General features: G+C 47.7%; 3 protein-coding genes and 1 non-coding gene across 4 annotated transcripts in view; 2 read left to right on the top strand and 2 right to left on the bottom strand.

Annotated features, from left to right (window-relative positions):
- LOC142824070 (uncharacterized) overlaps nucleotides 1-26,812 on the top strand; it is a 408,405-nt gene that overhangs the window by 329,079 nt on the left and 52,514 nt on the right. The window lies entirely within an intron of this gene.
- Nucleotides 1-26,812, bottom strand: part of LOC142824071 (uncharacterized) — a 142,231-nt gene that overhangs the window by 77,129 nt on the left and 38,290 nt on the right.
- ERVFRD-2 (endogenous retrovirus group FRD member 2) lies at nucleotides 1,308-7,690 on the bottom strand. Its single transcript, XM_075915781.1, has 4 exons — nucleotides 7,655-7,690; nucleotides 5,490-6,871; nucleotides 2,135-2,953; nucleotides 1,308-1,392 (listed from the first exon to the last, which is right to left on the bottom strand). The coding sequence occupies exons 1-4, from the start codon at nucleotides 7,688-7,690 to the stop codon at nucleotides 1,308-1,310; spliced, it is 2,322 nt and encodes a 773-aa protein (XP_075771896.1).
- TRNAI-AAU (transfer RNA isoleucine (anticodon AAU)) lies at nucleotides 20,238-20,311 on the top strand. Its single transcript has one exon. It is a non-coding gene; the product is annotated as a tRNA-Ile (tRNA).

Consider the following 26,812-nt stretch of genomic DNA (forward strand, 5'->3'; position numbering starts at 1 on the left):
ACCCACTGTCGCTTGCATAAGCCAGTGTGCATGAGAGTCGGGGAGACTGTGCAGGGAACAGACACAGCAACCGCCAGGCTAAGCACACGGGTGACAACTGCTCTCTGGGCCAGTGCACCCAGGACTGAATTTAGAGACCCCTACGCCGCAAAGCACAGGCCACCATGCCACAGTTCATGATAAATATTCACCACTTTAGAACAGTATCAGCTGCACACACTCACCAGTGGGTTACAGGGGCACTAGAGAGACAAGGGAGTTAAAGAGCTGAAGGGCCAGGTAGGGAAGAGGCAATAAGAGTCCGTAGCTGTGATTGTCGCTCTCCGTCCCAGACTGCTCCATTAGATCTCCATGCCAGGCAGTGAAACCTCCAGTCACTTGTTACCCCTTTCTCACTGAGGCTACGTCTACACTGGCCCCTTTTCCGAAAGGGGCATGCTAATTTCACAGGTCGTAATAGGGAAATCCGCGGGGGATTTAAATATCCCCCGCGGCATATAAATAAAAATGTCCGCCGCTTTTTTCCGGCTTTTAGAATAAGATCTCTTATTCCTACTTTGAAGTAGGAATAAGAGATCCTCCGGAAAAGGGCTTTTTTCTGGAGGATCGGGGCCAGTGTAGACGCTCTTTTCCGGCTTTTCTAAAAGCCGGAAAAAAGCGGCAGACATTTTTATTTAAATGCCGCGGGGGATATTTAAATCCCCTGCGGATTTCCCTATTACGACCTGTGAAATTAGCATGCCCCTTTCGGAAAAGGGGCCAGTGTAGACGAGCCCCGAGTGTTCAGCCCAAAGCTTGTGGCCTGGCAGATGTTTCGGAGGAGTGACTATCAGTTTGGACTCATCACACTTCATTCAAAGGCTCCATACAGGCTTCAAAAAAAGAAATAACATGAGCACACACCCAGAAAGACAACACCCAGACATAAAGTTCAACCAGCTGATTTCTGAGCAGAAGCAAGTGAAACTAAATTCCTCTCTGGTCTCTTTCCTGAACGAGAAGCCATGGCTGCTGCGAATCCAGCAAAAATGCTCCAGGATGAAATTACCTGTTCCCTCTGCCTGGATTGTTTGAACGACCCGGTGTCTCTAGACTGTGATCACAGTTTCTGCCGAGCCTGCATCACCCAGTGCTGGGGGGAACTCGCTACAGATGTCTCCTGCCCTCAGTGCAGACAGACCTTTCCCCAGGGGAAGCTCAGGCTGAACAGGCAGCTGAGGAATATTGTGGATGCAGCCAGAGAACTTCTGTTGCAGTCAGGGAGAGAACCAGACACAGAGAGACTGTGTGAGAAGCACAGGGAACCTCTAAAACTCTTCTGCAAAGAGGATGAAATCCCCATCTGCCTGGTGTGTGACAGATCCAAGGAGCACAGAGATCACACCGTGATTCCTGCAGAGGAATGTCGAAGCAAACGCCTCACTCAGTTTACGCGGCTAAACAGACAGTTTTATTGGCCAATAAAGCAAAGTGAGCCAAACGTGGTCTCAGCAAAGCCGGGTCCAGTAAGGCTACCTAATACAATCAATCCTAGTATCTTTATACCCTTAACCAAACAGTCTGACGTCAGGGCATCCAATTACAGAAATAATCAATTAGACTAGGAAAAACAAAGCCTTATCAACATGATGGCGGACAGGTACGAGGGAGTACCTCTCCTCTCTGAACCAGCCCAATTAACACATTCCAATAGCACATCTGTCTTGGCCTGGCGCATGGGGTGATAGAAAGTTCACTCTGGCCTACGTGCAAAGACAAAAAGCTGAAATGGTTTCTGTTATACAAGATGGCTTATAGCTAAACATAAACTAACTTCATTAACTCCCCCCTTTTAGCCTTTTAAAGGCTAACCATGAAACCATTTTACATCTCCATTTTTATTAAAGCCTTTATATACATTTTTTGTTTCTTTCTTTGCTCATTATATTTTAACATTATTACTTTCACATTTCCTTTAGTAAGGGTCTGTCCCTTGTTTTTTAGAATACAAGAAATACAGCATTTGATTAACAAGAAACAAAAATAAGCACAAAAGAATATAGCCAATACTAAAACTACACCTTGCAAAATCCAAGTTCCCACATGTCCAGACCAGCCTCTTAACCAATCCCAGAGGGTCCAGTCTTCCCCCTGCCTTAAGCGTTCCACAGCTTTTTTAATCTTTGAGGCATCTTCCTCCACTTCTTTGCTGGTGTCGGTGATATACACACAGCATTCCTTTCCTACTAAGGCACAAACCCCGCCCTTACTAGCTAGGACATAGTTTAGGGCCATCCGGTTCTGGAGAACCATTTGTCTCACTTCTCCTAGTTCCATATTAATGGCACGGAGAGCTTTGGTTGTGGCATTAGCTACTTTCTCGAAAGCTACTTCCAGCCTCCGAATTTCTCTTACTGCATAGGCCACACCCAATCCTGGGAACGCAATTCCCCAAAACCGCTGTGTTTCTGTTATCTCTCGGTAGTTTCGGATTCTACTCCCAGGGAGATGGTTAGTGATTCGAATGGCTGGGAAGGCTGCTCCAACGTAGCAGGTTCCACTCCAGCCCTTGGGCAGTGTTTTGTATGCTCGGCGACCACATATAAAGTAATGGCCAACCTTTGCTGTTAAGGTCTTTTGGCATTGGGGCTTCATCATCCATTGCAAATAGTACCCATCGATTCCAAAGTCATAAGGGCCTTTGTTATTTTCCCAGGTGTTATTTCTGTTCCATACTCCATTCAGGACAATGTTTACCTTACACCTGCTTTTGCCCACTCGGGCTCCTGTACCATTACATGTCCTGCAGTATTCTCCAACTGGTGTCAGAGCTAGGCGGATGTACCCTGGGCTAGTAAACCCTTTATCCTGCCAGGTATCATTTGGCTTTAGCTCATTAAACAATGGGCCATTCATTTGAGTGTTGTTCAGTGGAACTGGAATCATTGGACTGCCTTCTTCTGAATGTACAGGACTGTGAGCACATATCCAGCAACCTGTGGAATTAAATTCTTGGGAAACTTGGTTCATTAAAAGCATAAACACATTTGAACCATATAGGTTATAACTACTAGGTATTAAAAACAAAACTAAGCATAAGCTTAACATGAATTGTTTGTCCAGCCTCATGCTGGCTGTTCTTCAGGACTTCGTAGTTTGCTTCACCTATTGCTGGCAGGTCCTTCTGGGCCGCAGCTGGTACCTTGGCCTCGGTCATTCAGGATCGTCTGCTTCAGGGCTTGGATTGCCGGTACCAAGCCTGCGCTGATCCTTGTCTACTTCTGGACCTGGGTCTCCGGTACCAGGTCTGCAGTGTTCCTTGTTGGGGCCGACTTCTGGAGGGGCCAGGACGGGTTTGCAGTGGGATGCGTGAATCCAGGTGGGCAATCCTTCGCACTTTACAGCAGTATGGGTGGTCAGAAGGACTTGGTAGGGACCCTTCCACCTGGGTTCTAGGGCAGTCTTTCCCTGGTGAACTTTCACGCAAACCCAGTCTCCTGGTTGTAGTTTATGGCACGGCTCAGTCGGGGCCTCTTGGAAGGCGTCCTTAACCTATGAATGATAGGACTGTACACACCTCATAAGTTCCTGACAATACTTGACTGTGCTTCCTTTAATGAGTATGGCATCAGCCAAGTTAATGTCTGGGCTGCTTAACAGTCTCATATGTCGGCCACATGCAATCTCATGTGGACTGAGTCCAGTTTTCCGATTAGGAGTGGCTCTCATGCTCATTAGGGCAATCGGGAGTGCTTCTAACCATGTTAAACCAGAGTCCTCACATATCTTAGCAAGTTTGTTCTTTAAAATCCCGTTACGTCTCTCTACTGCTCCTGCGCTCTCCGAGTGTCGCGGGCAGTGCAGTGCTTCTCTGATAGAGTAGTACTTTGTCAGCTTTTGAACAATTTGTCCAGTAAAGTGGGTACCTCTGTCACTGGAGATCACCAGGGGTATTCCCCATGATGGGATGTAATGATTTAGAAGTTTCTTAGCTACTGTGATGGCATCCGCTTTCCTGCAGGGATAAGCTTCTACCCATCCCGAAAACAAACAAACAATAACCAGCACATATTCAAAGGATTGACATTTAGGCAATTGAATAAAGTCCATTTGTAAATTCAGAAATGGTCCTAAAAGGCGGAGGTCTGGTTGCCGGAACTGTCTTTACAGGTTTACCCACGTTGTGGGCTTGGCAGACAGGGCAAGCCAGACAGTAATCTTTTGCTGCTTGGGAGAATTTGGGAGCAAACCAATTTTGCTTTAGGATTGCCACCATCCTCCCTTTGCCAACGTGCGACAATCCATGGAGCACGGAGGCAAGGTGAGGTAGCAAGACCACTGGGGCAACAATGCAGCCGTCAGAGCTACGCCACAAATGGTCTGGGTGCAAGGTGCACCCTGCCAGTCTCCACTCCTGCTTTTCTGATTCTGGGGCTTGGTCCTGCAGGAGGGCCAGTTCTGATAGAGATGGCAAAGGAGCTGGCGGTGGTGGGAAAGAAGGGTACAATGCTTCAGCCCGAGGAGGACATAGGGCGGCTGCCTTAGCAGCCCGATCGGCCATGTCATTTCCTAGTGCAACTTCATTAGAGGAAGAGGAATGAGCTACACACTTAACAATAGCAAGAGCTGAAGGTAAAAGTACTGCATTAAGTAAAGCGGCTACATAAGGCCCATTCTTTATAGAGTGGCCAGAGGAAGTAAGGAAACCTCGCTGCTTCCAGAGCGTACCAAAATCATGAACTACGCCAAAAGCATACCGGGAGCCAGTGTAGATAGTAGCAGACGCTCCTGCAGCAATGTGACAAGCCCTTGTCAGAGCTATTAATTCTGCCACCTGTGCGGAAGAAACAGCAGGTAGAGGAGCAGATTCTATGACATCCCAGACAGTACAAACTGCATAGCCTGCTACTAAAACTCCACTAGAATTATAAAAGCAAGAACCGTCTGTATACAGTATAAAATCAGGGTTATCTAAAGGCATTTCAAACAGGTCTGGTCTTGGAGAGGTGACGGCTTGCACAACTTGCAAACAGTCATGAGGCTCCCCTTCATGGGGTGCAGGGAGCAGTGTAGCGGGATTTAAAGAGTCACAGCGAATTACAGAGACATTGGGAGAAGCAAAGAGAAGCCGTTCATATTTAACAAGACGGGCATTAGAAAGGTGCTGGGTTTTTCCTTTTAAAAGTAATGCTGACACCGAATGAGGAACAGCCAGTGTTAATGGAGATTGTAAAACCAAAGGTTCTGCTTGCTCTAAAATCCGTGCTGCCGCCGCAATTGCACGGAGGCACGGTGGAAATGAGGCCGCAACGGGGTCAAGATAGGTGCTGTAATAAGCAAGAGGGCAGTATTTATCACCATGTTTCTGCACTAGTACACCTAAAGCACATCCTTCTTTTTCATGACAGAACAAAGTGAAATGACAGGAGTAATCGGGCAAGCCCAGAGCTGGAGAAGAAGCTAGTGTTTGTTTCAGAGAAGAGAAAGCAGTGTTTTGCTGAGATTCCCACGGTATAGAGGAAGGGGTTGCATTATGGGTGAGCTCTTGGAGCGGTTTGGCTAGCTGAGAAACGTTAGGAATCCATTGTCTGCAGTAGCCAGCCATACCGAGGAAAGAGCGGACTTGGGAGGGGGTAGTGGGTTTAGGGGCAGAAAGGATTGCCTGGATTCTATCAGCAGAGAGGTGACGGCTCCCTGCCGAGAGGTCATGGCCCAAATACCGAACTGTGGGCTTGCAGAGCTGAAGTTTTTGTTTAGACACTTTATGACCCTTATTAGCTAAAGCAGTGAGAAGTACAACAGAATCTAATCTGCAGGCCTTAAGGGAAGCGCTACAAAGAAGCAAATCGTCTACATATTGAATAAGAGTAGAGCCAGAAGGGAATGTAATGTCAGAGAGATCCTGCCGTAGAATTTGTGAAAAGTAGGTGGGAGAATCTCTAAACCCTTGTGGCAGAACGGTCCAACAGTATTGCTGTCCTTTATAAGTAAAAGCAGTAAGATATTGGCAATCAGGGTGGAGGGGAACACTGAAAAAGGCGGAGGAGAGATCAACGACAGTAAAATGGGTGGAATCAGGTGGGATAGAGGAGAGAATAGTGGTCGGGTTAGGCACAACAGGAAATTGAGAGATGACAATAGCGTTAATAGCTCGAAGGTCCTGGACGAAACGATAGGTGTCCCTTCCTGGTTTCTTTATAGGCAGTATAGGAGTATTACACTCACTTGTACAGCGAACAAGAACACCTTGTGCCAAGAGATCAGAAATAACAGGCTGAATTCCTGCTTCAGCTGCAGGATTCAGTGGGTATTGGGTAATACGGGGCAGACACTTCGTTTTGTTAACAGAAATGTAAACGGGATCTACTGATATCCTGCCCACTTCGTTTGGGGTGGTGGCCCACAAACAGTTGGGGACCTGGGACAAAAGATCAGCATCCGAAACAGGAATTAAGGGAAATAGTTCAGTGTCAGGACCCTGCAGCAGGTCCTCTACCTCCTGTCGGGTCTGTGCAGGCACTTCAAGATAAACCCCATCAGGAGTACAGAAAATAGTGCAACGTAATCTACACAATAAATCTCTTCCTAATAAATTCACAGGGGAAGTAGGACTTAGGAGAAAGGAATGATGCTCAGAAATAGGTCCTAGTACAAGAGACACGGGTTTAGAAACAGGGTGAGGCACGACTTGATTAGAAATACCAACTGCATTAACAACCTGGTTAGAAATAGGAATAGAGAAAGAAGACGCTTGGAGAGTGGACCTGCTAGCACCTGTGTCCACTAAAACCTGGGTGTTTTGTCCAGCAACTTGGCAAGTGAGGGTGCCGTCAGAGTTCAGGGGAATAAGCGGAGATAAAAGGGTGAAGTTGCAATCCTCCTCTGGGCACCCCTATTGACTCTCAGCCGTTGCTAAAGTAAACTGACCCTGCGGGGGTCTGAAAGCTACAGGCTCTGGCTGTACGGGGCGGTTTGGGCACTGGCTTTTCCAGTGTCCTGGCTGTTTGCAATAGTGACAAGTGTTTGCATTTATCCTGGGGTTGCCACGGCCAGCAGAATTTCCAGACCAGGGTGAGCCCCGGGACTGTCGTTCTATGGGACGCCCCCGACCCCTGCCTGTTTTAGTAGGCAGTGATTGCAGAACTATAAGCTTAGGTTCTTTGTCCTGCTTAGCCTTTATACACTGTCTGCAGTGGTTTGCCACTGTCAGAAGCTCCTCTAAGGGTTTAGTTTCCCAGCCAATGGTTATCTGTTTTAACAGGGTCTGGATAGCTGGATCCAGTCCAGTAACAAAAGCGGCACCCAGCGCTTGCTTGGCAGTGTCAGCTGGGTTTTCAATGCCAGAGTGCCTTTCAAACACTTTAGTAAGCCTTTCTAAATAGGCACCTGGTGATTCATTTTCTTCCTGTTTGCAGGTGCTAATTTTAGCCCAATTCGGAAGTTTGGGAAAGACTTGAAGGATACTATCAAGTAGTCCATTTCTAGCTCGGGTGAGAGCCTCTTTATTAGCTGCTAAATCTGGGTCTCCTGAAATAGGTCCAGGTGGCCAGCCTGCCTTCTTTAAAATCTTTTTACGCTTATCATCAGGCAGAATCACCCTCAAAAGCAGATCAAGGTCTTGCCAGTTAGGATCATAAGACCGTATTACTAGTGCCAGTTCTGCTTTAAATTTTACCGGGTCCTCTTCTACTGAGGGAAAATCTTTGGCCATGGCGTGTAATTCGGTTTTGGTCCAGGGTTGGTAAACCCGCATACGCCCTCCTTGTGGGTTTGGGACTTCCCGTAAAGGATAAGCGGCGACGGGGCTATTATTCCCCGACTCAATACGTGCCACTGATCGTTGTCCCTTAGGAGTTGCTGGCTGGAGGAGAATAGTGCTTCCCCCAGAAATCTTATATGTAATCGGGAACACCCCTGTTCCTTGTTTTTCCTTCTCAGTCACAGCCTGGCTTCCTGAAACTACTTGGGGCTCGGGAGCTGAAAGTGGGTCTGGTACTGGCGGGGGATTCCACGCGGGGCACAGGACATCATTCATGTCATCCTGTGAATCGGGGTTTGGGAGACAAGGATACAATTGCCCAACAGGTGGTGCACTAGGCTTAGTTATCACTGCTTTTGATTGAGTGCTAGCCTCTTTCAGCAGTTTAATCTGTGTTTGCAGTTTTTCCTGAGTATCTTTAAAGCTTCTTAATTGAGATTCTTTCTGCCTTTTAAAAGTTTCTTCATACCATGGTAGATAGGCAGACCATTGCAGATCGGGAGTTTTCGCTCCACGACCCTCAAGAGCCTCCCTTAAATGTAAAATTTTAGTTACATCAAAAGTCCCTTTCAATGGGAATTGCAATTTTGGGTCATTTTGAGTATACAAATTCCACTTATCCAGAAACTTGCAAGTATTTTTCCCATAGTGGGTATACATAAAGAAAGCCGGACTGTCCTTAGAAGGCACTGGAATTCCTGTAGACTGACCTACCCCCATTTTCTGCGCGCGCGCTTAATTCTGTAAGACACCGAACCAAAGTCCGCCTGCTTACACCATATTCTGCAAGTCACCGAATCAGAATCCGCCTGCTCGCTCTGCGAGTCACCGAATCACAATTCGCCTGCTCGCTCTGCGAGTCACCGAATCAGAATTCACCTGCTCGCACTGGTCCCCCCCCCTTTTGTTGCGAGGCACTGGACTCAAGGTCCACCTGCCTCGCAGGGGTTTCCGGCACCTGCCCCAGCCCGGCAGAACACCACGTCCTGGCGCCTGGAGACAGCCTGGCGGAATGGGGCACTATGGCCTGGGGTTAGCCTCAGAGGTCAGTACTACGCCCACAAATAACAGAGAGAGACAACAAAGCTTCCCCACAGTTCCGTGTGCCGAGAGAGAGTAATGGCACCATGCCAGCTTTTAGCGTCCGAACACAGAGGGTCCAGCGCATGGCTGCCTCACTAGAGACACCGGTGTGCCCTTTTGGAACTGTGACACATAAGACAGGCCTAATAGACAAAGACAGACACAGACAGACAAAAATGTTAGCCGCTCCACAAAATTGAATTCCGTAGCTCGCCTTACCCCGATGGCCGGCCGTCACTCCAAATCCCAAGCCCTCACTAGGAGATTTTGTAACAGGTATCTCCTTACCTTCTATTGAGTGCTCTGAGAGGTTTGGAAGTGGAGTGCCGGTCCGTCCATATGGGCAAGTGGCACGTTAGGAATCTCGGTGGAACCTCCAAATTGTCGAAGCAAACGCCTCACTCAGTTTACGCGGCTAAACAGACAGTTTTATTGGCCAATAAAAGCAAAGTGAGCCAAACGTGGTCTCAGCAAAGCCGGGTCCAGTAAGGCTACCTAATACAATCAATCCTAGTATCTTTATACCCTTAACCAAACAGTCTGACGTCAGGGCATCCAATTACAGAAATAATCAATTAGACTAGGAAAAACAAAGCCTTATCAACATGATGGCGGACAGGTACGAGGGAGTACTTCTCCTCTCTGAACCAGCCCAATTAACACATTCCAATAGCACATCTGTCTTGGCCTGGCACATGGGGTGATAGAAAGTTCACTCTGGCCTACGTGCAAAGACAAAAAGCTGAAATGGTTTCTGTTATACAAGATGGCTTCTAGCTAAACGTAAACTAGCTTCATCACCTCCATCCTAATTGCCAATATCTTACTGCTTTTACTTATAAAGGACAGCAATACTGTTGGACCGTTCTGCCACAAGGGTTTAAAGATTCTCCCACCTACTTTTCACAAATTCTATGGCAGGATCTCTCTAACATTACATTCCCTTCTCTACTCTTATTCAATATGTAGACAATTTGCTTCTTTGTAGCGCTTCCCTTAAGGCCTGCAGATTAGATTCTGTTGTACTTCTCACTGCTTTAGCTAATAAGGGTCATAAAGTGTCTAAACAAAAACTTCAGCTCTGCAAGCCCACAGTTCGGTATCTGGGCCATGACCTCTCGGCAGGGAGCCGTCACCTCTCTGCTGATAGAATCCAGGCAATCCTTTCTGCCCCTAAACCCACTACCCCCTCCCAAGTCCGCTCTTTCCTCGGTATGGCTGGCTACTGCAGACAATGGATTCCTAACTTTTCTCAGCTAGCCAAACCGCTCCAAGAGCTCACCCGTAATGCAACCCCTTCCTCTATACCGTGGGAATCTCAGCAAAACACTGCTTTCTCTTCTCTGAAACAAACACTAGCTTCTGCTCCAGCTCTGGGCTTGCCCGATTACTCCCGTCATTTCACTTTGTTCTGTCATGAAAAAAAAGGATGTGCTTTAGGTGTACTAGTGCAGAAACATGGTGATAAATACTGCCCTCTTGCTTATTACAGCACCTATCTTGACCCCGTTGCGGCCTCATTTCCACCGTGCCTCCGTGCAATTGCGGCGGCAGCACGGATTTTAGAGCAAGCAGAACCTTTGGTTTTACAATCTCCATTAACACTGGCTGTTCCTCATTCGGTGTCAGCATTACTTTTAAAAGGAAAAACCCAGCACCTTTCTAATGCCCGTCTTGTTAAATATGAACGGCTTCTCTTTGCTTCTCCCAATGTCTCTGTAATTCGCTGTGACTCTTTAAATCCCGCTACACTGCTCCCTGCACCCCACGAGGGGGAGCCTCATGACTGTTTGCAAGTTGTGCAAGCCGTCACCTCTCCAAGACCAGACCTGTTTGAAATGCCTTTAGATAACCCTGATTTTATACTGTATACAGACGGTTCTTGCTTTTATAATTCTAGTGGAGTTTTAGTAGCAGGCTATGCAGTTTGTACTGTCTGGGATGTCATAGAATCTGCTCCTCTACCTGCTGTTTCTTCCGCACAGGTGGCAGAATTAATAGCTCTGACAAGGGCTTGTCACATTGCTGCAGGAGCGTCTGCTACTATCTACACTGGCTCCCGGTATGCTTTTGGCGTAGTTCATGATTTTGGTACGCTCTGGAAGCAGCGAGGTTTCCTTACTTCCTCTGGCCACTCTATAAAGAATGGGCCTTATGTAGCCGCTTTACTTAATGCAGTACTTTTACCTTCAGCTCTTGCTATTGTTAAGTGTGTAGCTCATTCCTCTTCCTCTAATGAAGTTGCACTAGGAAATGACATGGCCGATCGGGCTGCTAAGGCAGCCGCCCTATGTCCTCCTCGGGCTGAAGCATTGTACCCTTCTTTCCCACCACCGCCAGCTCCTTTGCCATCTCTATCAGAACTGGCCCTCCTGCAGGACCAAGCCCCAGAATCAGAAAAGCAGGAGTGGAGACTGGCAGGGTGCACCTTGCACCCAGACCATTTGTGGCGTAGCTCTGACGGCTGCATTGTTGCCCCAGTGGTCTTGCTACCTCACCTTGCCTCCGTGCTCCATGGATTGTCGCACGTTGGCAAAGGGAGGATGGTGGCAATCCTAAAGCAAAATTGGTTTGCTCCCAAATTCTCCCAAGCAGCAAAAGATTACTGTCTGGCTTGCCCTGTCTGCCAAGCCCACAACGTGGGTAAACCTGTAAAGACAGTTCCGGCAACCAGACCTCCGCCTTTAGGACCATTTCTGAATTTACAAATGGACTTTATTCAATTGCCTAAATGTCAATCCTTTGAATATGTGCTGGTTATTGTTTGTTTGTTTTCGGGATGGGTAGAAACTTATCCCTGCAGGAAAGCGGATGCCATCACAGTAGCTAAGAAACTTCTAAATCATTACATCCCATCATGGGGAATACCCCTAGTGATCTCCAGTGACAGAGGTACCCACTTTACTGGACAAATTGTTCAAAAGCTGACAAAGTACTACTCTATCAGACAAGCACTGCACTGCCCGCGACACCCGGAGAGCGCAGGAGCAGTAGAGAGACGTAACGGGATTTTAAAGAACAAACTTGCTAAGATATGTAAGGACTCTGGTTTAACATGGGTAAAAGCACTCCCGATTGCCCTAATAAGCATAAAAGCCACTCCTAATCGGAAAACTGGACTCAGTCCACATGAAATTGCATGTGGCCGACCTATAAGACTGTTAAGCAGCCTAGACATTAACTTGGCTGATGCCATACTCATTAAAGGAAGCATAGTCAAGTATTGTCAGGAACTTATAAAGTGTGTACAGTCCTATCATTCACAGGTTAAGAACGCCTTCCAAGAGGCCCCGACTAAGCCATGCCATAAACTACAACCAGGAGACTGGGTTTTCGTGAAAGTTCACCAGCGAAAGACTGCCCTGGAACCCAGGTGGAAAGGTCCCTACCAAGTCCTTCTAACCACCCATACTGCTGTAAAGTGCGAAGGATTGCCCACCTGGATTCACGCATCCCACTGCAAACCCGTCCTGGCCCCTACAGAAGTCGGCCCCAACAAGGAACACCGCAGACCTGGTACCGGAGACCCAGGTCCAAAAGCAGACAAGGATCAGCGCAGGCCTGGTACCAGAAATCCAGGTCCAGAAGCAGACGAGGATCAGCGCAGGCTTGGTACCGGCAATCCAAGCCCTGAAGCAGACGATCCTGAACGACCGAGGCCAAGGTACCAGCTGCGGCCCAGAAGGACCTGCCAGCAATAGGTGAAGCAAACTACGAAGTCCTGAAGAACAGCCAGCATGAGGCTGGACAAACAATTCATGTTAAGCTTATGCTTAGTTTTGTTTTTAATACCTAGTAGTTATAACCTATATGGTTCAAATGTGTTTATGCTTTTAATGAACCAAGTTTCCCAAGAATTTAATTCCACAGGTTGCTGGATATGTGCTCACAGTCCTGTACATTCAGAAGAAGGCAGCCCAATGATTCCAGTTCCTCTGAACAACACTCAAATGAATGGCCCATTGTTTAATGAGCTAAAGCCAAATGATACCTGGCAGGATAAAGGGTTTACTAGCCCAGGGTACATCCGCCTAGCTCTGACACCAGTTGGAGAATACTGCAGGACATGTAATGGTACAGGAGCCCAAGTGGGCAAAAGCAGGTGTAAGGTAAACATTGTCCTGAATGGAGTATGGAACAGAAATAACACCTGGGAAAATAACAAAGGCCCTTATGACTTTGGAATCGATGGGTACTATTTGCAATGGATGATGAAGCCCCAATGCCAAAGGACCTTAACAGCAAAGGTTGGCCATTACTTTATATGTGGTCGCCAAGCATACAAAACACTGCCCAAGGGCTGGAGTGGAACCTGCTACGTTGGAGCAGCCTTCCCAGCCATTCGAATCACTAACCATCTCCCTGGGAGTAGAATCCAAAATTACCGAGAGATAACAGAAACACAGCGGTTTTGGAAAATTGCGTTCCCAGGATTGGGTGTGGCCTATGCAGTAAGAGAAATTCGGAGGCTGGAAGTAGCTTTCGAGAAAGTAGCTAATGCCACAACCAAAGCTCTCCGTGCCATTAATATGGAACTAGGAGAAGTGAGACAAATGGTTCTCCAGAACCGGATGGCCCTAAACTATGTCCTAGCTAGTAAGGGCGGGGTTTGTGCCTTAGTAGGAAAGGAATGCTGTGTGTATATCACCGACACCAGCAAAGAAGTGGAGGAAGATGCCTCAAAGATTAAAAAAGCTGTGGAACGCTTAAGGCAGGGGGAAGACTGGACCCTCTGGGATTGGTTAAGAGGCTGGTCTGGACATGTGGGAACTTGGATTTTGCAAGGTGTAGTTTTAGTATTGGCTATATTCTTTTGTGCTTATTTTTGTTTCTTGTTAATCAAATGCTGTATTTCTTGTATTCTAAAAAACAAGGGACAGACCCTTACTAAAGGAAATGTGAAAGTAATAATGTTAAAATATAATGAGCAAAGAAAGAAACAAAAAATGTATATAAAGGCTTTAATAAAAATGGAGATGTAAAATGGTTTCATGGTTAGCCTTTAAAAGGCTAAAAGGGGGGAGTTAATGAAGTTAGTTTATGTTTAGCTATAAGCCATCTTGTATAACAGAAACCATTTCAGCTTTTTGTCTTTGCACGTAGGCCAGAGTGAACTTTCTATCACTCCATGCGCCAGGCCAAGACAGATGTGCTATTGGAATGTGTTAATTATGCTGGTTCAGAGAGGAGAGGTACTCCCTCGTACCTGTCCGCCATCATGTTGATAAGGCTTTGTTTTTCCTAGTCTAATTGATTATTTCTGTAATTGGATGCCCTGACGTCAGACTGTTTGGTTAAGGGTATAAAGATACTAGGATTGATTGTATTAGGTAGCCTTACTGGACCCGGCTTTGCTGAGACCACATTTGGCTCACTTTGCTTTTATTGGCCAATAAAACTGTCTGTTTAGCCGCGTAAACTGAGTGAGGCGTTTGCTTCGACAGTACAATGTTACAGGCTTACTTATGAGGGACAGTTGGTTTCAAACCTCTTCAGAACAGACAGGCAGTCTGCACTCACTTACAACCTTGGATCTGAGAGCAAGCTAAAAGTGTTATCAATTCAGCCTTGAACAGAGACACAGTGAAGTTTCAGAGTTTAGATTCTTAAAACAATAACTTGGTTTCTTAGAGAGCAAATTTAACTTTAAAAGTTGAATTTTTAACAGAAGCACTAACCAATTTGTGCATTGTCTGTTTGCAATTTTAAGCAAAAGGACATTATCTAAAACAAAATAAAACTAGTTTATTTGAAACCTACAAAATAAAGTTACACTATATAGAGCGCATTCTTTTATGCAGTTAACTAATTAAGTTTCAGTAGAATCATTAATTTTCTTTTTGCAGATTTAACAAAGTGTTTGTAGACACATGTTTACATTTGATTGTTTCTTTGCCTAGATGGTTTGCACAGTGCTTAAGAAAGAGGCTGCAAAGAAACGAGGTGTCATTTTTAAAGCAGGTTTCCTTTCACATATTACAACAATCGCTTAATTCTTTCTACACTCCTTTGGAGTTCACTTTTTACTTTCACATGCTTTTTCTTCTTATGATACATCTTGATTTCTGCTAAATGACTTTTCTTAATGACACAGGTTTGTTCAGTATCAATTTGGTAAGGAGGGTGGGCTTAATGATTAGTCCCTCACACCTTCTGATTCCTTTCAATAGGTAAATATGACTGTTTATTATTGCAGTCAGCTATTACTAATTTTAAACTTCTTAGCATAGGGTTTTCATAACATCTATGCTGCAGCAGAGTCTGTGGTGTAAATAGAGTGCTCATCTTTGGACAGTCATTTTCTTTTGGGCTATTCCCAGTGGCAACTCTTTTCCCTCTAATATGGGCTTAATAATTGGGAGAGGAGTGTGAAGTGTTATGGCTTGAGCTTGGGTTAGCTCTTCTGTTTCTCTTAGTGCTGTGTAGGCTGCTAGAAGCACTTTTTATAAGGCAAGTGATTTGACTGTGACTCCTGCCATAACTTCAAGCCAAACTGTATGGGACGGCGGGGTACCGCTTCTCACTATAAGGCATAGGACATCCCTGTGTTTCTCACAGTGAGGTACAAATGAAATGGGGCATTAGGGTGATTCGGACCCATAGACTGATAAGTGCGTATCTTGTTATCAGCTGTCTTTCAGAGCTTCCTCATGAGAGGGGGGCGCATTCTCAGTGAGCATGCTTCCTGAGCAAATTATACGGGGAGTAGGTACAAATTAAGATTCTCTGTTTTTCCAGATCTTTAATTAGTTTACAGACTGGAGCCATAGCTTCGGCTGGAATACTGTACTGTTTTATCTTGGTTACGGTGGAAGGCGGGAGAGCGGGGGTTTGAGCCAGCAACGTTCTAAAGCCAGCTCCAAAAGCTCATTTTTCTCTATTAATTACTTTCTGCTTCCCTTCTCTAGCCTCCTGAGGAGCCGTTCTTGTAGGTGCTCTATGTCCTTATTTAGGGTTCGCACCTGGGTATCCAGGTTCTGGCATTGCTCTCAGAGTTCGTATCTCTCTTTCTGCTTCTAAGTTCCAGTAGCTAGTGCAGGCTAGACCCTTTAACAGCCAGATGCAAGTGTCTTTCCTTAACATCTCTTTATCCTATTTAGGGTTGCCCCATCTCTCTCGGGCAAACTCCTTTTTTATACAGCTAAAATCCATGTCAATCGTGACAGGCTTCACGTTGCTGTATATGAACCAATAACACAATCCTGCCGACTATGCCAATTCTGTCAGCTGACAACACAACACTTAGAAAACTAAAAAACAGCAAAGTGCTTGTCCCATTCAAATGCACTCCACCAGATTTAGAAATCTGCATATTAGAATATGCTCCGTGTCCCATTTTACAGAAACACGCCTCCTGATTAGCATGTGGAGCACCTGGCAGCCAATCAAAATCTCTTCCTGTTTCTTTGTGAAACTGCAGTTCCTGGGGCTCCTTTAAGTTAGTGGTAACAAACTTCCAGTCTGTGGACCAGCTGGGTCCAGGAACTTCTGCTGGCCGAGCAGAGGTGGAAAATAATTAAGTAGAAATACTTGATCACACTACTCAAGACCTTTTGGGGTATTTGTACTTTACTCAAGTCATTTATTTTTGTTACACTTTGACGTTTAATCAAGTTGGGTTTTTTAGACAATATTGTACTTTTTACTCCACTCCCATTTCCAGAGGCGCTGGGTTACTCACGACTCTCATCGTTCTGATTTGCTAAAGCCCAGCAGCATGTGCAAGCACCAGGCATCCAAGAAACAGCCAATCCACAAGCACAATGCCCCTGCCAAGGAAGAAGCCTTTTAATAGCTGCTCCAACACCTTGTCATTCAAACCCAGTATCCTTGCAGGCCCTGCCAGCCTGAGACCTGAGCGAGCAGGGCGGCTGCCCAGGGCTCCATGCTGAGGGGGTGATATGAGCAGTCTCATGTGACCTTACCTGGGGCCAGGCAGCTAAACAGGAGGGAACCCAGCAGCCGGGGTCAGGGGGGACAGAGGCACTTACTTGTGCCGGGTGAATCCTCTGCTCTGCTGGGAGCAGCAGCAGGGTGGGTGGGTGCCGGAGGCAGGGGCTCCCCATTCCCCCTGGGACAGAGGCCCCTGCAGAAGCCCTGTGGGGAGGGGGTGGGGCAGGCTGTGCTGGAGGAGGCTGGGGGTGAGTGGCTGAGTAGGGGGTGGGGATTAAAGAACAGGACCCAGAAGCCTGATGCTGAAACTCCCCCTCAGTCTGGAGTTTCACACCCTGACGGATCAGAATAAAGTCTTTCAAAGGAGCTACAGCCCCACAGCCCAGCCTAGGGATGGCTCAGCCAGTGGGTTAGAAGCACCGGGACACAGAGAGACTCAGGAGCTGCTCAGAGACAACCACTGGCGAGAAGCAGAACAATTCCCCGAGCAGTCGATTGGTTCTGGCTCATTTGCTGGGACTTAAGGAGAACAACAAAGTCCTGAGTCTCCTCTCTGTGACTGGCCGCTGCTCAGCCAATCAGAACTGGGACTAGAACTGGAAGGCTGTGTCTACACTGGTGGGTTATTGCGCAAGAAGGGCCACACTGCCCACTTGCTCTTGCCCAAGAAGTTTTACAGTAAAGCGTGGTAAGAGAGGGTTTCTTGTGCAAGAGCTACGCTCTTTTCTAACAGGTGTAAGTCCTCTTGCTCAAGAGCTCTTGCGTAAGAGAGCAGTGTGGACATGGGACAGGTGTTTCTTGCGCAAGAAAGCCCTATGGCTACAATGGCCATCAGAGCTTTCTTGCACAAGAGAGCGTCCACACTGCCATGGATGCTGTTGCTCAAAAACACATCTCGCACATGGCAGGGTGGACGTGTTCTTGCATAAAAACCCTTGCGCAAGATACCACCAGTGCAGACACAGCCAAAGGGACCTTCAGAGATGAAGTCCAGCCCCCTGCCTCACAGCAGGACAAAGCACCATCCAGATGGATGTCTGTCCAAAATAGGAAACTACTAGGAGTGGGATTTGAACCCATGCAGGCAAACATCCATGGGAACTTAAGTCCAACACCTTAACCACTCAGCCATCCTGATGATACCTGGTAGGCTGAAAGTTCTCTCCCCAAACAGCCCAGGGACTCACTCTCAGAGCATCTGTCCATCCCATCCCTGTGCCAGGGCTTCCCACCGCGAGGGCGAGAGAGTCATTGTCTTCCCAGGAGCTGCCAGGCTCTGACTCTTGCCCCCCTGGTGCTAACAGGTGCCCCCCTCTAAACAATCTTTTAAATTGGTCTTTCTGGTCCCTCTCAGGGTGTTTTTCTCCTCAGCAGCACACAAAAGAGAAGCTGTTGCCAGTGGCCCTGCAATGGAAGATGAGCTTTGCCTGCTCCCCTCAGCCTGAATCCCTACTTGGCCCCATTCCTGCCTCTCTTCCCAGTGGCCAAAAGGGGCTGCGGCTGCTTCTGGCAGGGAAGAAGCTGGGAGGCAAGGTGCTGGCAGCAAGAGATTCCGGCTGCCTCTTTCCCCTGGGTCTCAGTGCGCCATGCCGGCCACCAGCCACCTTGACCAAACCTCAAACCAGCTGGACTAGCTAGCGCATGTCACAGCGAGTCGCTAGTGGCCCTGTCAGAGAAGAGACCTTGGTAGCTGCAGAGACATCCCTGCAGCTGCCGGAGGTGCCTTTCTGAAAGGGCCATTTGTGAGCTCAGCTCCTAAAGGCCAGCTAGCTCAGTTGGTTAGAGCGTGGTGCTAATAATGTCAAACTCATGTTGGCCACAGAGTTGTTTGCTGTGGTGACTGCTTCTGTCCTTGCCAAACACACGCTTTAGCTGCCTGCTATGGACAGGGAAGCAGAAACAAGCAAAAGGCTGAGAGCTTTGCAGGACTCAGGCCAGAGAACTGGTAGGAGGAGGCTCCAGCCTGCACAGACTCTGTAGCTAAAAGGGACTTGACCTGGCCTGCTTTCCCAAAGAGCAGGGAAAACTCTGCTCTTCCCTCCATTGTCCCCAATGGGGTGACCTGAGGCCCAAATTCCTGCTGCTGCAGTGGCTGGCCCAAGGCTCCCTGCAGGGGGCAGGCTCCTCTAGCCCGAGGCTCCATATGTCCAGGAGACTGGGACCATGTGCCCAGCCCACAGCGCTGCTGCCAATCACTGGTCACCTGCGTCAGTGGCCCAGCAGCCCCTCCCCCGAACCTGCTCCTGCTCAAGGCCCCCCTGAACCCACACAGGCTCCTGCTCCTCTGACCTCTGGACTAGCCAGCCCACATCTCAGTGAGTCGCCCGTGGCCCCATCAGAGACGAGCTCGTGGCTGCCTGTGGGGTCTTTCCCAAAGGGCCCCTCGTGGGCTGCTGGCTCAGCTGTTTAGAGCTTGATGCTGATAACGCCCAGGTCGTGGGTGCAAGCCCCATGCTGGCCACAGGGGGGTCTGGTTTGGTGACCTGCCTTTGTGTAGCTGCCTGCTATGGACAGGGAAGGAGAAAGAAGCCCTGGGAGGTGAAGCAGCGGGAGGGAAGCAAGGAGCAGAGTGTCAGCTGCCAGCCGAGAGTCACAGGTGCCCTCTGCCTCCTGGGACCGCCCCTCCCTGAGCCGCCAGCCCCCTGTCTCTCACTGTGCGCCCCTTGGGGAGTCCACTCGCACTCTCATTGCCTGGCGGTGACAGAAGCGGTAGAGACAGGCCCCAGGGAGCAGAGTTGCCCCCTGGGAAAGTGCCTGCTACACAGGGAAGAGGCAGCTTCTCCCTTCACATGGTCTCCAGCTGGCTCCTTGGGGGTGGGGCCTTGGCTGCTTCCTTGCTGGCCTAACAAGAGAGCTCTTTGCCCCGCCTCCATGAACTCCTCACAAAGCTGATTGGCTGGCTGAGAATGCCACTCAAGGGCACAATCGCTCAGCTCCCTGGCATGCCCTGAGTGATGGAGCTGACTGACGGGAGGTGTCAGAGGAGAAGGTCAGAAGCCCAGCCCCTTCTCCTGTCACTGAAGAGATGGCCCTGTGCTGGGATATGAGAGTATCCCAGTGATGCTCCTTGCAGCCCAGGAGAAGAAGGGGGCTCTGGGTGGAAAGAAAGCAAGTAAAGCAGGTCCCAGTGGGCATGAACTGGGCACCAGTTTGGCCCAGTTGATTGAGGGGTGGTTGGTGTCATGGGCAGCGCTCAGAACTCGGAAACCTGCAAAATGAGGCCCCTTTCCTGCCTCCCTTCCCAGGCTGACCCAGTGGCCGAAAGGGGCTGCAGCTGCTGCTGGCAGGGAAGAAGCTGGGAGGCGAGGTGCTGGCAGCAAGAGATTCCGGCTTCTCTTTGCCCTGGGTCTGCCGGCCGCCAGCCACCTTGACCAACCCTCAAACCAGCTGGACTAGCCAGCGCATGTCACAGTGAGTCACTAGTGGCCCTGTCAGAGAACAGCCATTGGCAGCTGCAGAGATGTCTCTGCAGCTGCCTGAGGCGCCTCTCTTGAAAGGGCCACTGGTGAAATGTACTTTCGTAGGCCGGCTAGCTCAGTTGGTTAGCGCGTGGTGCTAATAACGCCAAGGTCATGGGTTCAAGCCCCATGCTGGCCAGAGTGGTGTTTGGTTTGGTGACTTCCCTTCCTTTACCTGCCTGCTATGGACAGGAAAGCAAAACGAAGCAAAAATGTGAACTTTGCAGGAAGCAGGGCAGAGATCTGGTAGTGGGAGGCTCCAGCCTGCACAGCCCCAGTGGCTAAAAGGGCCTGGGCCTGGCTTCCTGTCCCCAAAAGCAGGGGACCTGATGCCCAAATTCCTGCTGCTGCAGTGGCTACCTCAAGGCACCAGCTGGGGGGCAGGCTCTGGAGCCCAAGCCACACGGGGAGACTCAATATGTCCGGGAGGCCTGGAGCGTGTGAGCCCTGCACAGAGGCTGCTGCTGGGGGCCTGCTTCAGTGGCCCAGCAGCTCAAGTTCCCCTGAACCAGCTTCTCCCCCTGGAGCCACCCCCCAGCGCTGCTGAGGCCCCTGACATGAGGCAGTGGGACCATCAGAGGAAGGTGCCAGCCTTAGCCCTTCCTCCCAGCCTCCTCCCCCTCCCAGGGTCTTTCCTTAGCTCCTCCCTGGTTCTATATTCCCCACATAAAAACCAGAGAGTTTGTTCTTTCAACAGGGAAAAGTCCTGATTGTGTTACCAGCAAGGGGAGGGGGAGGGGGAGAGGGCAAAAAATGAGGAGTAAAGTTAGTTGGAACCAAGGGGCTGGGTTTGCACTACTGCAGAGAAAAGGACTCTGCCCCTGGAGCTGCCCTGTCCTCTCCAGAGCCCTTAGGCTGTTACTGGGGAGGCCTGAGCCCAGGCAGTGCCCAGCCAAGGGGGAGGGAAGGGCTGGGGGATGTTCTGAAAGGCTGCTGGCACCATTAGACCCTTTTTTTAGCGGTGAGGGAGAGGTGGGAAAGGAGCCTGAGTTAACCTCTTGGGTCACAGCTGTTGCATAAATTGCTGGTTTCGTCCCCTTGGAGGCTAGTCTGATTTACCCCAAGAAGAGAGTCACACTTTCAGGCTGGGTCCAACTCAAGTTTATTGGTTGCAACCAAGGTACGGCTAAGGAACTCAATGTTCAAAGCAGAGCTGACCCTGAGCGTTGGCTAAGCATCCTTTTTATACTTTCTTTAACTTTCTTATCTAACTTGGCACGTCTTGATTTGTTACCTTAGCTTCGTGTTGCAGCGTTATTGGTTAGCATATTTCAACTCTATTCCATTCAGTAACAACCACCAGTATAGCTTTCTTAAGCAATAGCAATTAGCAAATTTCCCTAACTCAAGTAATACGTGTACTCCAGTCCTTGAGAAATGGGTCTAAACAGCTAGTTCCCCTTTTTCCTACAGCTTCTAAAACATGCGCAATTAGCTAAATGATATGTGCTGTTTCAAGCTTAAGTAATGGAAGGGGGAAGAAGCACACATAGTTTTTACTATATTTTACTACAATTCCCTCCTCAAGATGCTTTCTTCGAATTATACTTAATCTGTTTCAGCCATTGCTAGATTCTGGTAATGTACATTTCACGTTTTACAACTGACTGCACAGTCCGCTGTACAAGAGCTATAAGACATGGTGCTAGACAAGGCAATAAGCATAACATTATTATAACAAAACAGAACTAAACAGGAATGTGTACCAACATAGCACAATAAGATTCGTGTTCATGTTCTTCTTACTAATTTTCAGTTTTAGTCTTTTTGTAGTCAAAAATCTTTGGGCTTTGGCGGTGTCCTAGAAGCTGAGTTTTCCTCTTTTTCTTTGCATGCAGGGGAGAGGTTACTAGCACATCACCCTGTAATATTTATTTTGGTTCTTCTGGTATCCAACAGGTGGGAAAGCAGGACCAGAAGAGAGAGGCTTATCAGCAGTCGGGGTAAGATCATTTCGAGATGGAGGGATCTTTTTGCAGTGAGAAGCCTTGGCCAACAGTCAGTTCTTGGTACTTCACAGCGGTGTTGGTGGTTAGCAAAACTTGGTAAAGGTCTTTCTAGAGTGGTCTTTCGCTGATGGACATAAGAGTATTCTCTGAGCCAAAAGCCAGCTAGCTCTTTTAGAACCAAGGTTATTTCCTAGGAATGAAGCAAACCGTAAAAACAATCCCGCGCGGTTGTTTGACACCGGCCTTATCAAAGTGAGGCCTTTTTGGCATGTGGTTGCCAGGGGAACCAGGGTCACAGTAACTGCTGTAGCATATGCTTCTCAGGCTGACTTAATGATTTGAGTTTGTCAGTCCTCAGCAAGATACCATGGACTGTCTCAGTTTACTCCTATAGTTCTTTTCTCTTGACTTTGGGGTTCTTCTTAATCTACTAGGTTAAATACAACAATTTAAGGGGTTTTAATTTACTCTGGAAGTGCCGGTACAGCACCAACGTTATTATAAATGTTAAAATCAAAACTCCTCACATAATTTGGCAAACACTATTCAAATCCATCCCCAAGATATTTCGTCGCCTTACTGGCACTGCCCATGATTATAGGTTTGACCTCTACTGCCTGGTTGAGTGCTGCAGAGATAGGTGTTTGGCATGGTCCACGGTGTTTCCCCATCTGTGCGTACCTCAGACAGCCAGCCCCGATATATCTTTGGGCATTGGCCACCAACTTCTTGATCTTTGCCTGCAGGGCCAGTAAACCCTCCTCTGGTACTTACTTCCGCCGTGCCACTCAGCATCTCAGGCCACTTGATGAGGGACTGTTATGCACACAGACGGATATATAGAGGGGCAGGATGGAGTGATCTGTCTGGGTAGTCAAACACCAGTAGGTACCGTTCATTTGGACCAGCTCGATGTTCATTTGTTTCTCTGAGACAACCACATCAAACCTAGGCAGATTCGTCATGATGTTAAATGGGCAGATACATAAAATTTCCTTATCAAAGTGGGTGCAACAATCCCTGGGTATAGGGAGGCTCCCACACCTTCAGAATAAACAATGCTTCTTATTTTATCTATATGCCCCTGCTTTGGTACAGGCAGGGAGGTTACTATTCTGATCTGATCTGAGTGAGGAATCCCCAGAGAGGCCAAAAATAAATGGTTGTACTATGCCCTGTCCAGGTGGGCCTTTGGGTCCTCATGGATTCTTTCTTTCCCCACTCCCATGGGTAGGCACAGGGGAGATAATCTTCAGTCCAAACATCAGGTTAGGCCTAGTGAAATAGACACAGAGCTGGACAGATCCTTCAAACTATTTAGGATCAATTGATTAGCTTGGCTGGTGTGTAGGCCTTCACGGGCACTGGATATTACTGCATTTACAAGCCTGGATTCTCATACAATTTCTGGGCTTTGACATAAGTGTTGCTGACAGAGTTTCCAGGCCCAAACCAATCTGCGATGGTATCTGCTAAGCCTTGTCATTGCCTACTCAGGCATTTGCCAATTTGATTAGCCAGTCTAGCACACAGCTGGTCTGTATCAGTGTGGAACATCATCAAGGTAAAGATCAGTGACAGTTGTCCTGGTTCTGGGACAGGGGCCTGTTCAGGGCATGATGCACAATTGGGAGGCTCTATTTTGTCCTTAAAGTCCTGGTTGATGATATCCAAATGAGGGCAAGTTAGCAATGGCCATTCATTAAAGCAAAACCAAACCAGTCTGGTGGGAAGGGGCTAGTACCCGTCTCCCATCCTTCTGTTCACGTGATGCACTCTTTGCTTCCTTCCAGTTCTTTTTGTTCACCTGTGGAGACATTGTTAACATTCTCCTAGCCTAAACAATTTTCTATACATATCATTTGCAATACGTATTACAATTACGACATACAAGACAAACTTGGACAGAACACAAACTTATTATGTCATGACACAGAACCATGGTATTTTGTTGTTGTTGTTTTTCTTCAACTGGCACCAGCGCTTTCTGATGATCTGAAAGACAAGAAAACATTTCTCCCCCATCAGGGTGGCCTATTATAACTTAAAATACTGCCTAAGATCTGTTAGGGGAACCGGTTACAGCTAGTTCCTTACCACTTTCATGTACGAGTGAGCTGCAACTTTCTGAGAACAAGAGCGCTTCATCGGTACTCGTGACCTTCCACTCCCTTGAATTACCTTAGAGTTGCTAGCCCTCTCCAACAGTGGCATGGCTCAGTTTCCCTCTTGTATTGCAGACCGGGCTTTTTTTTTTTATCTTATGATCTGTCTTGATCCTGCTAAATGACTTTTCTTAATTACACAGATTTGTCTAGCATTAATTTGGTAAGGAGAGTGGGCTTTCCAATTAGCCCCCACACCTCCTAATTCTTTTCAGTATAAGGTTTTTATAACGTCCAGGCTGCAGCAGTTGATCTATGCTGCTGACTCTGGGGTGGATCACTTGCTCATGCTCTGTAAGGAGATTTATGTTGCAGAATGTGTCTCCTTGTTAGAGCAGATTTAGTTTTTAGTGATTACATCTTCACATTCAATTTCTACTGGTTGACATTTGGGTGGCTTTTAAGTTACCTTCCCCCACGCCCTCGAACTAATTATAACGGCGTGTGAGGGAAAGGTTTTAACTTTTTTTTTTTTTCTGGACGGCCCCTACTCATGTGTTGTGAAACATCCTTGGGTTGCCTGCGATTCCAGCCAGAGAGGCTGTCGTTATCTATTTGCTAAGAAGGGCTTGAGAATTTCCTGAAGTTGCTTGGATTCGATCCTTGCTCAAAGCTCGCACTCTCTTTTTAATCTCATAGCCTAAGAAGGTGACCTTTGGTTGGGGCTTTTTCTTGTGAGACTTTATATCTCCTTTTTTTTCCTAGGGCATCCAACAGGGACTCCATTGCCCTTTTCTAGTTTTCTAAGTCTTTCTGCAATGTGATCTCAAAGACATGGGGGAGCTGATACAAAACCCTGGGGCAACACAGTCCACAACAACTGAGTTTTGTCATGGGTATGTGGGTCCTCCCACTCAAAGGCAAATAGTTTCTAACTGTCTTTATGCAAAAGGATAGAGAAGAAAGCATCTTTTAAATCTAACACTGAGAACACCTTTGCATCTGCCAGAACTTGTGTTACAATGGTGTGTGGATTTGGGACCATAGGGTGATCCACAAGAACCTTCTTATTTACAGCCTTCAGGTCCCGCACTAATCTATACGAGGTGCCGTCTGCTTTGCGTACTCCTAAAACCGGGGTGTTAAAGGGGGAAGAGCCCCGTTTCACTGGCAGCTGCACTACAATCCGATCACCACGGAAGAAAATTTCAGCCTGCAGCTTAGTTAGCATATCTCGCCCTAGTTAGGCAACTGGGCATGCAGATGAAACAACAAAGGCATGCTCCAGCATATTATCTCTAATCTTCGTGAGGAGGGGTTTACATACAGGTAGCTTGCTTCGCCTTCTTCCTTCCCCTCCTCATGTTGCTCCACCATGGGAGTTTTTCTACGCCTGCCCTGAGTCAGATCAACTTCACTACTAGAATCATTTAAAACCTTGGGGCACGCTCTCTTGCCTCCCGTGGCCTTAGTTTTTGCTATCATAACTCTACAAGCTCCTATACTACACTTCAGCAGCCACGCAGGTCGCCTCTGCATGTGATTCAACCAACAATTAATATATGGGAACTAATCTCAGTGCCTACCTCGAGTAACAATACTATGCACAGAGGCAACTAGATTTACATTAAAAGACTCTGTATCTAGCCAGCCTATCCCAAAGATTGGCCACTCTAGCTGACAGAACTTGATTAAATAATCCTTTGTCATTTTAATCCCAAAATCACCCTTAAATTTACTGAAATTGCGCAACATGCATCCCAATGGGGTTACGGAGTTTTCTACCCGGGAGCAACCTGGACTCATGTCTATATATTTATTACACACACACACACACACACACACACAGTCAACACGCTTTTACCACGGCTCCGTATGTCGATAGAATGACACCACACCAGCTTTTAGCGTCCGAACTCAGAGAGGGTCCAGTGCTTGGCTGCCTCACTAGAGACACCGGTGTGCCCTTGTGGAACCGTGACACTTAAGACAGGTCTATCAGACAGCAACAAATATAGACAAACAGGGGGCTTGGAGACTCGCTGGGTCACGAGGTTCGGCTGACCCCCCTTGCAATCAAGAAATCCTGGTCCTCGGGTTTCCCCTTGCAGGATTCTTGGGGCGGCTGGAGTCAGCTTAAGTCTCAGACCTGGTCAGCGACAGCCATTCTTACACACAAACTTTTAGTTTCACAATTTAGGTTTCTAACAAATCATTAATATCAAGAACAGAAGTACTCCTACTAAAAACAAAAGCAATCCCCTGGGGTTTTTCTAACTCCTCATAATTTCCCCACGCAACCCACTGGTTCGTGGTGTTCCTTCTGGGGCTTACAGAGGTTTTTACCATTTGGGTGCGACCCAATTCCACAATATTGTGTTCTTTCCAATGTTCAGACCTATGTGCTGAACGCAACGCCCCCGGGGGACAAACAAATACTCAGACCTCTGTGCTGAGTGCAAACTTACAGATCAATATCTACAAGAACACAGGAATAGGTATACTCACTCCGTCTATACCCCGGCGCCTTCCTCTTTTCTTCGGACCTGACAGCCTCGTGTGACTCATTCAATAGAGACTCCTTTA

The sequence above is a fragment of the Pelodiscus sinensis genome, unplaced genomic scaffold (genome assembly GCF_049634645.1).
Source record: "Pelodiscus sinensis isolate JC-2024 unplaced genomic scaffold, ASM4963464v1 ctg37, whole genome shotgun sequence".
Taxonomy (NCBI): domain Eukaryota; kingdom Metazoa; phylum Chordata; order Testudines; family Trionychidae; genus Pelodiscus; species Pelodiscus sinensis.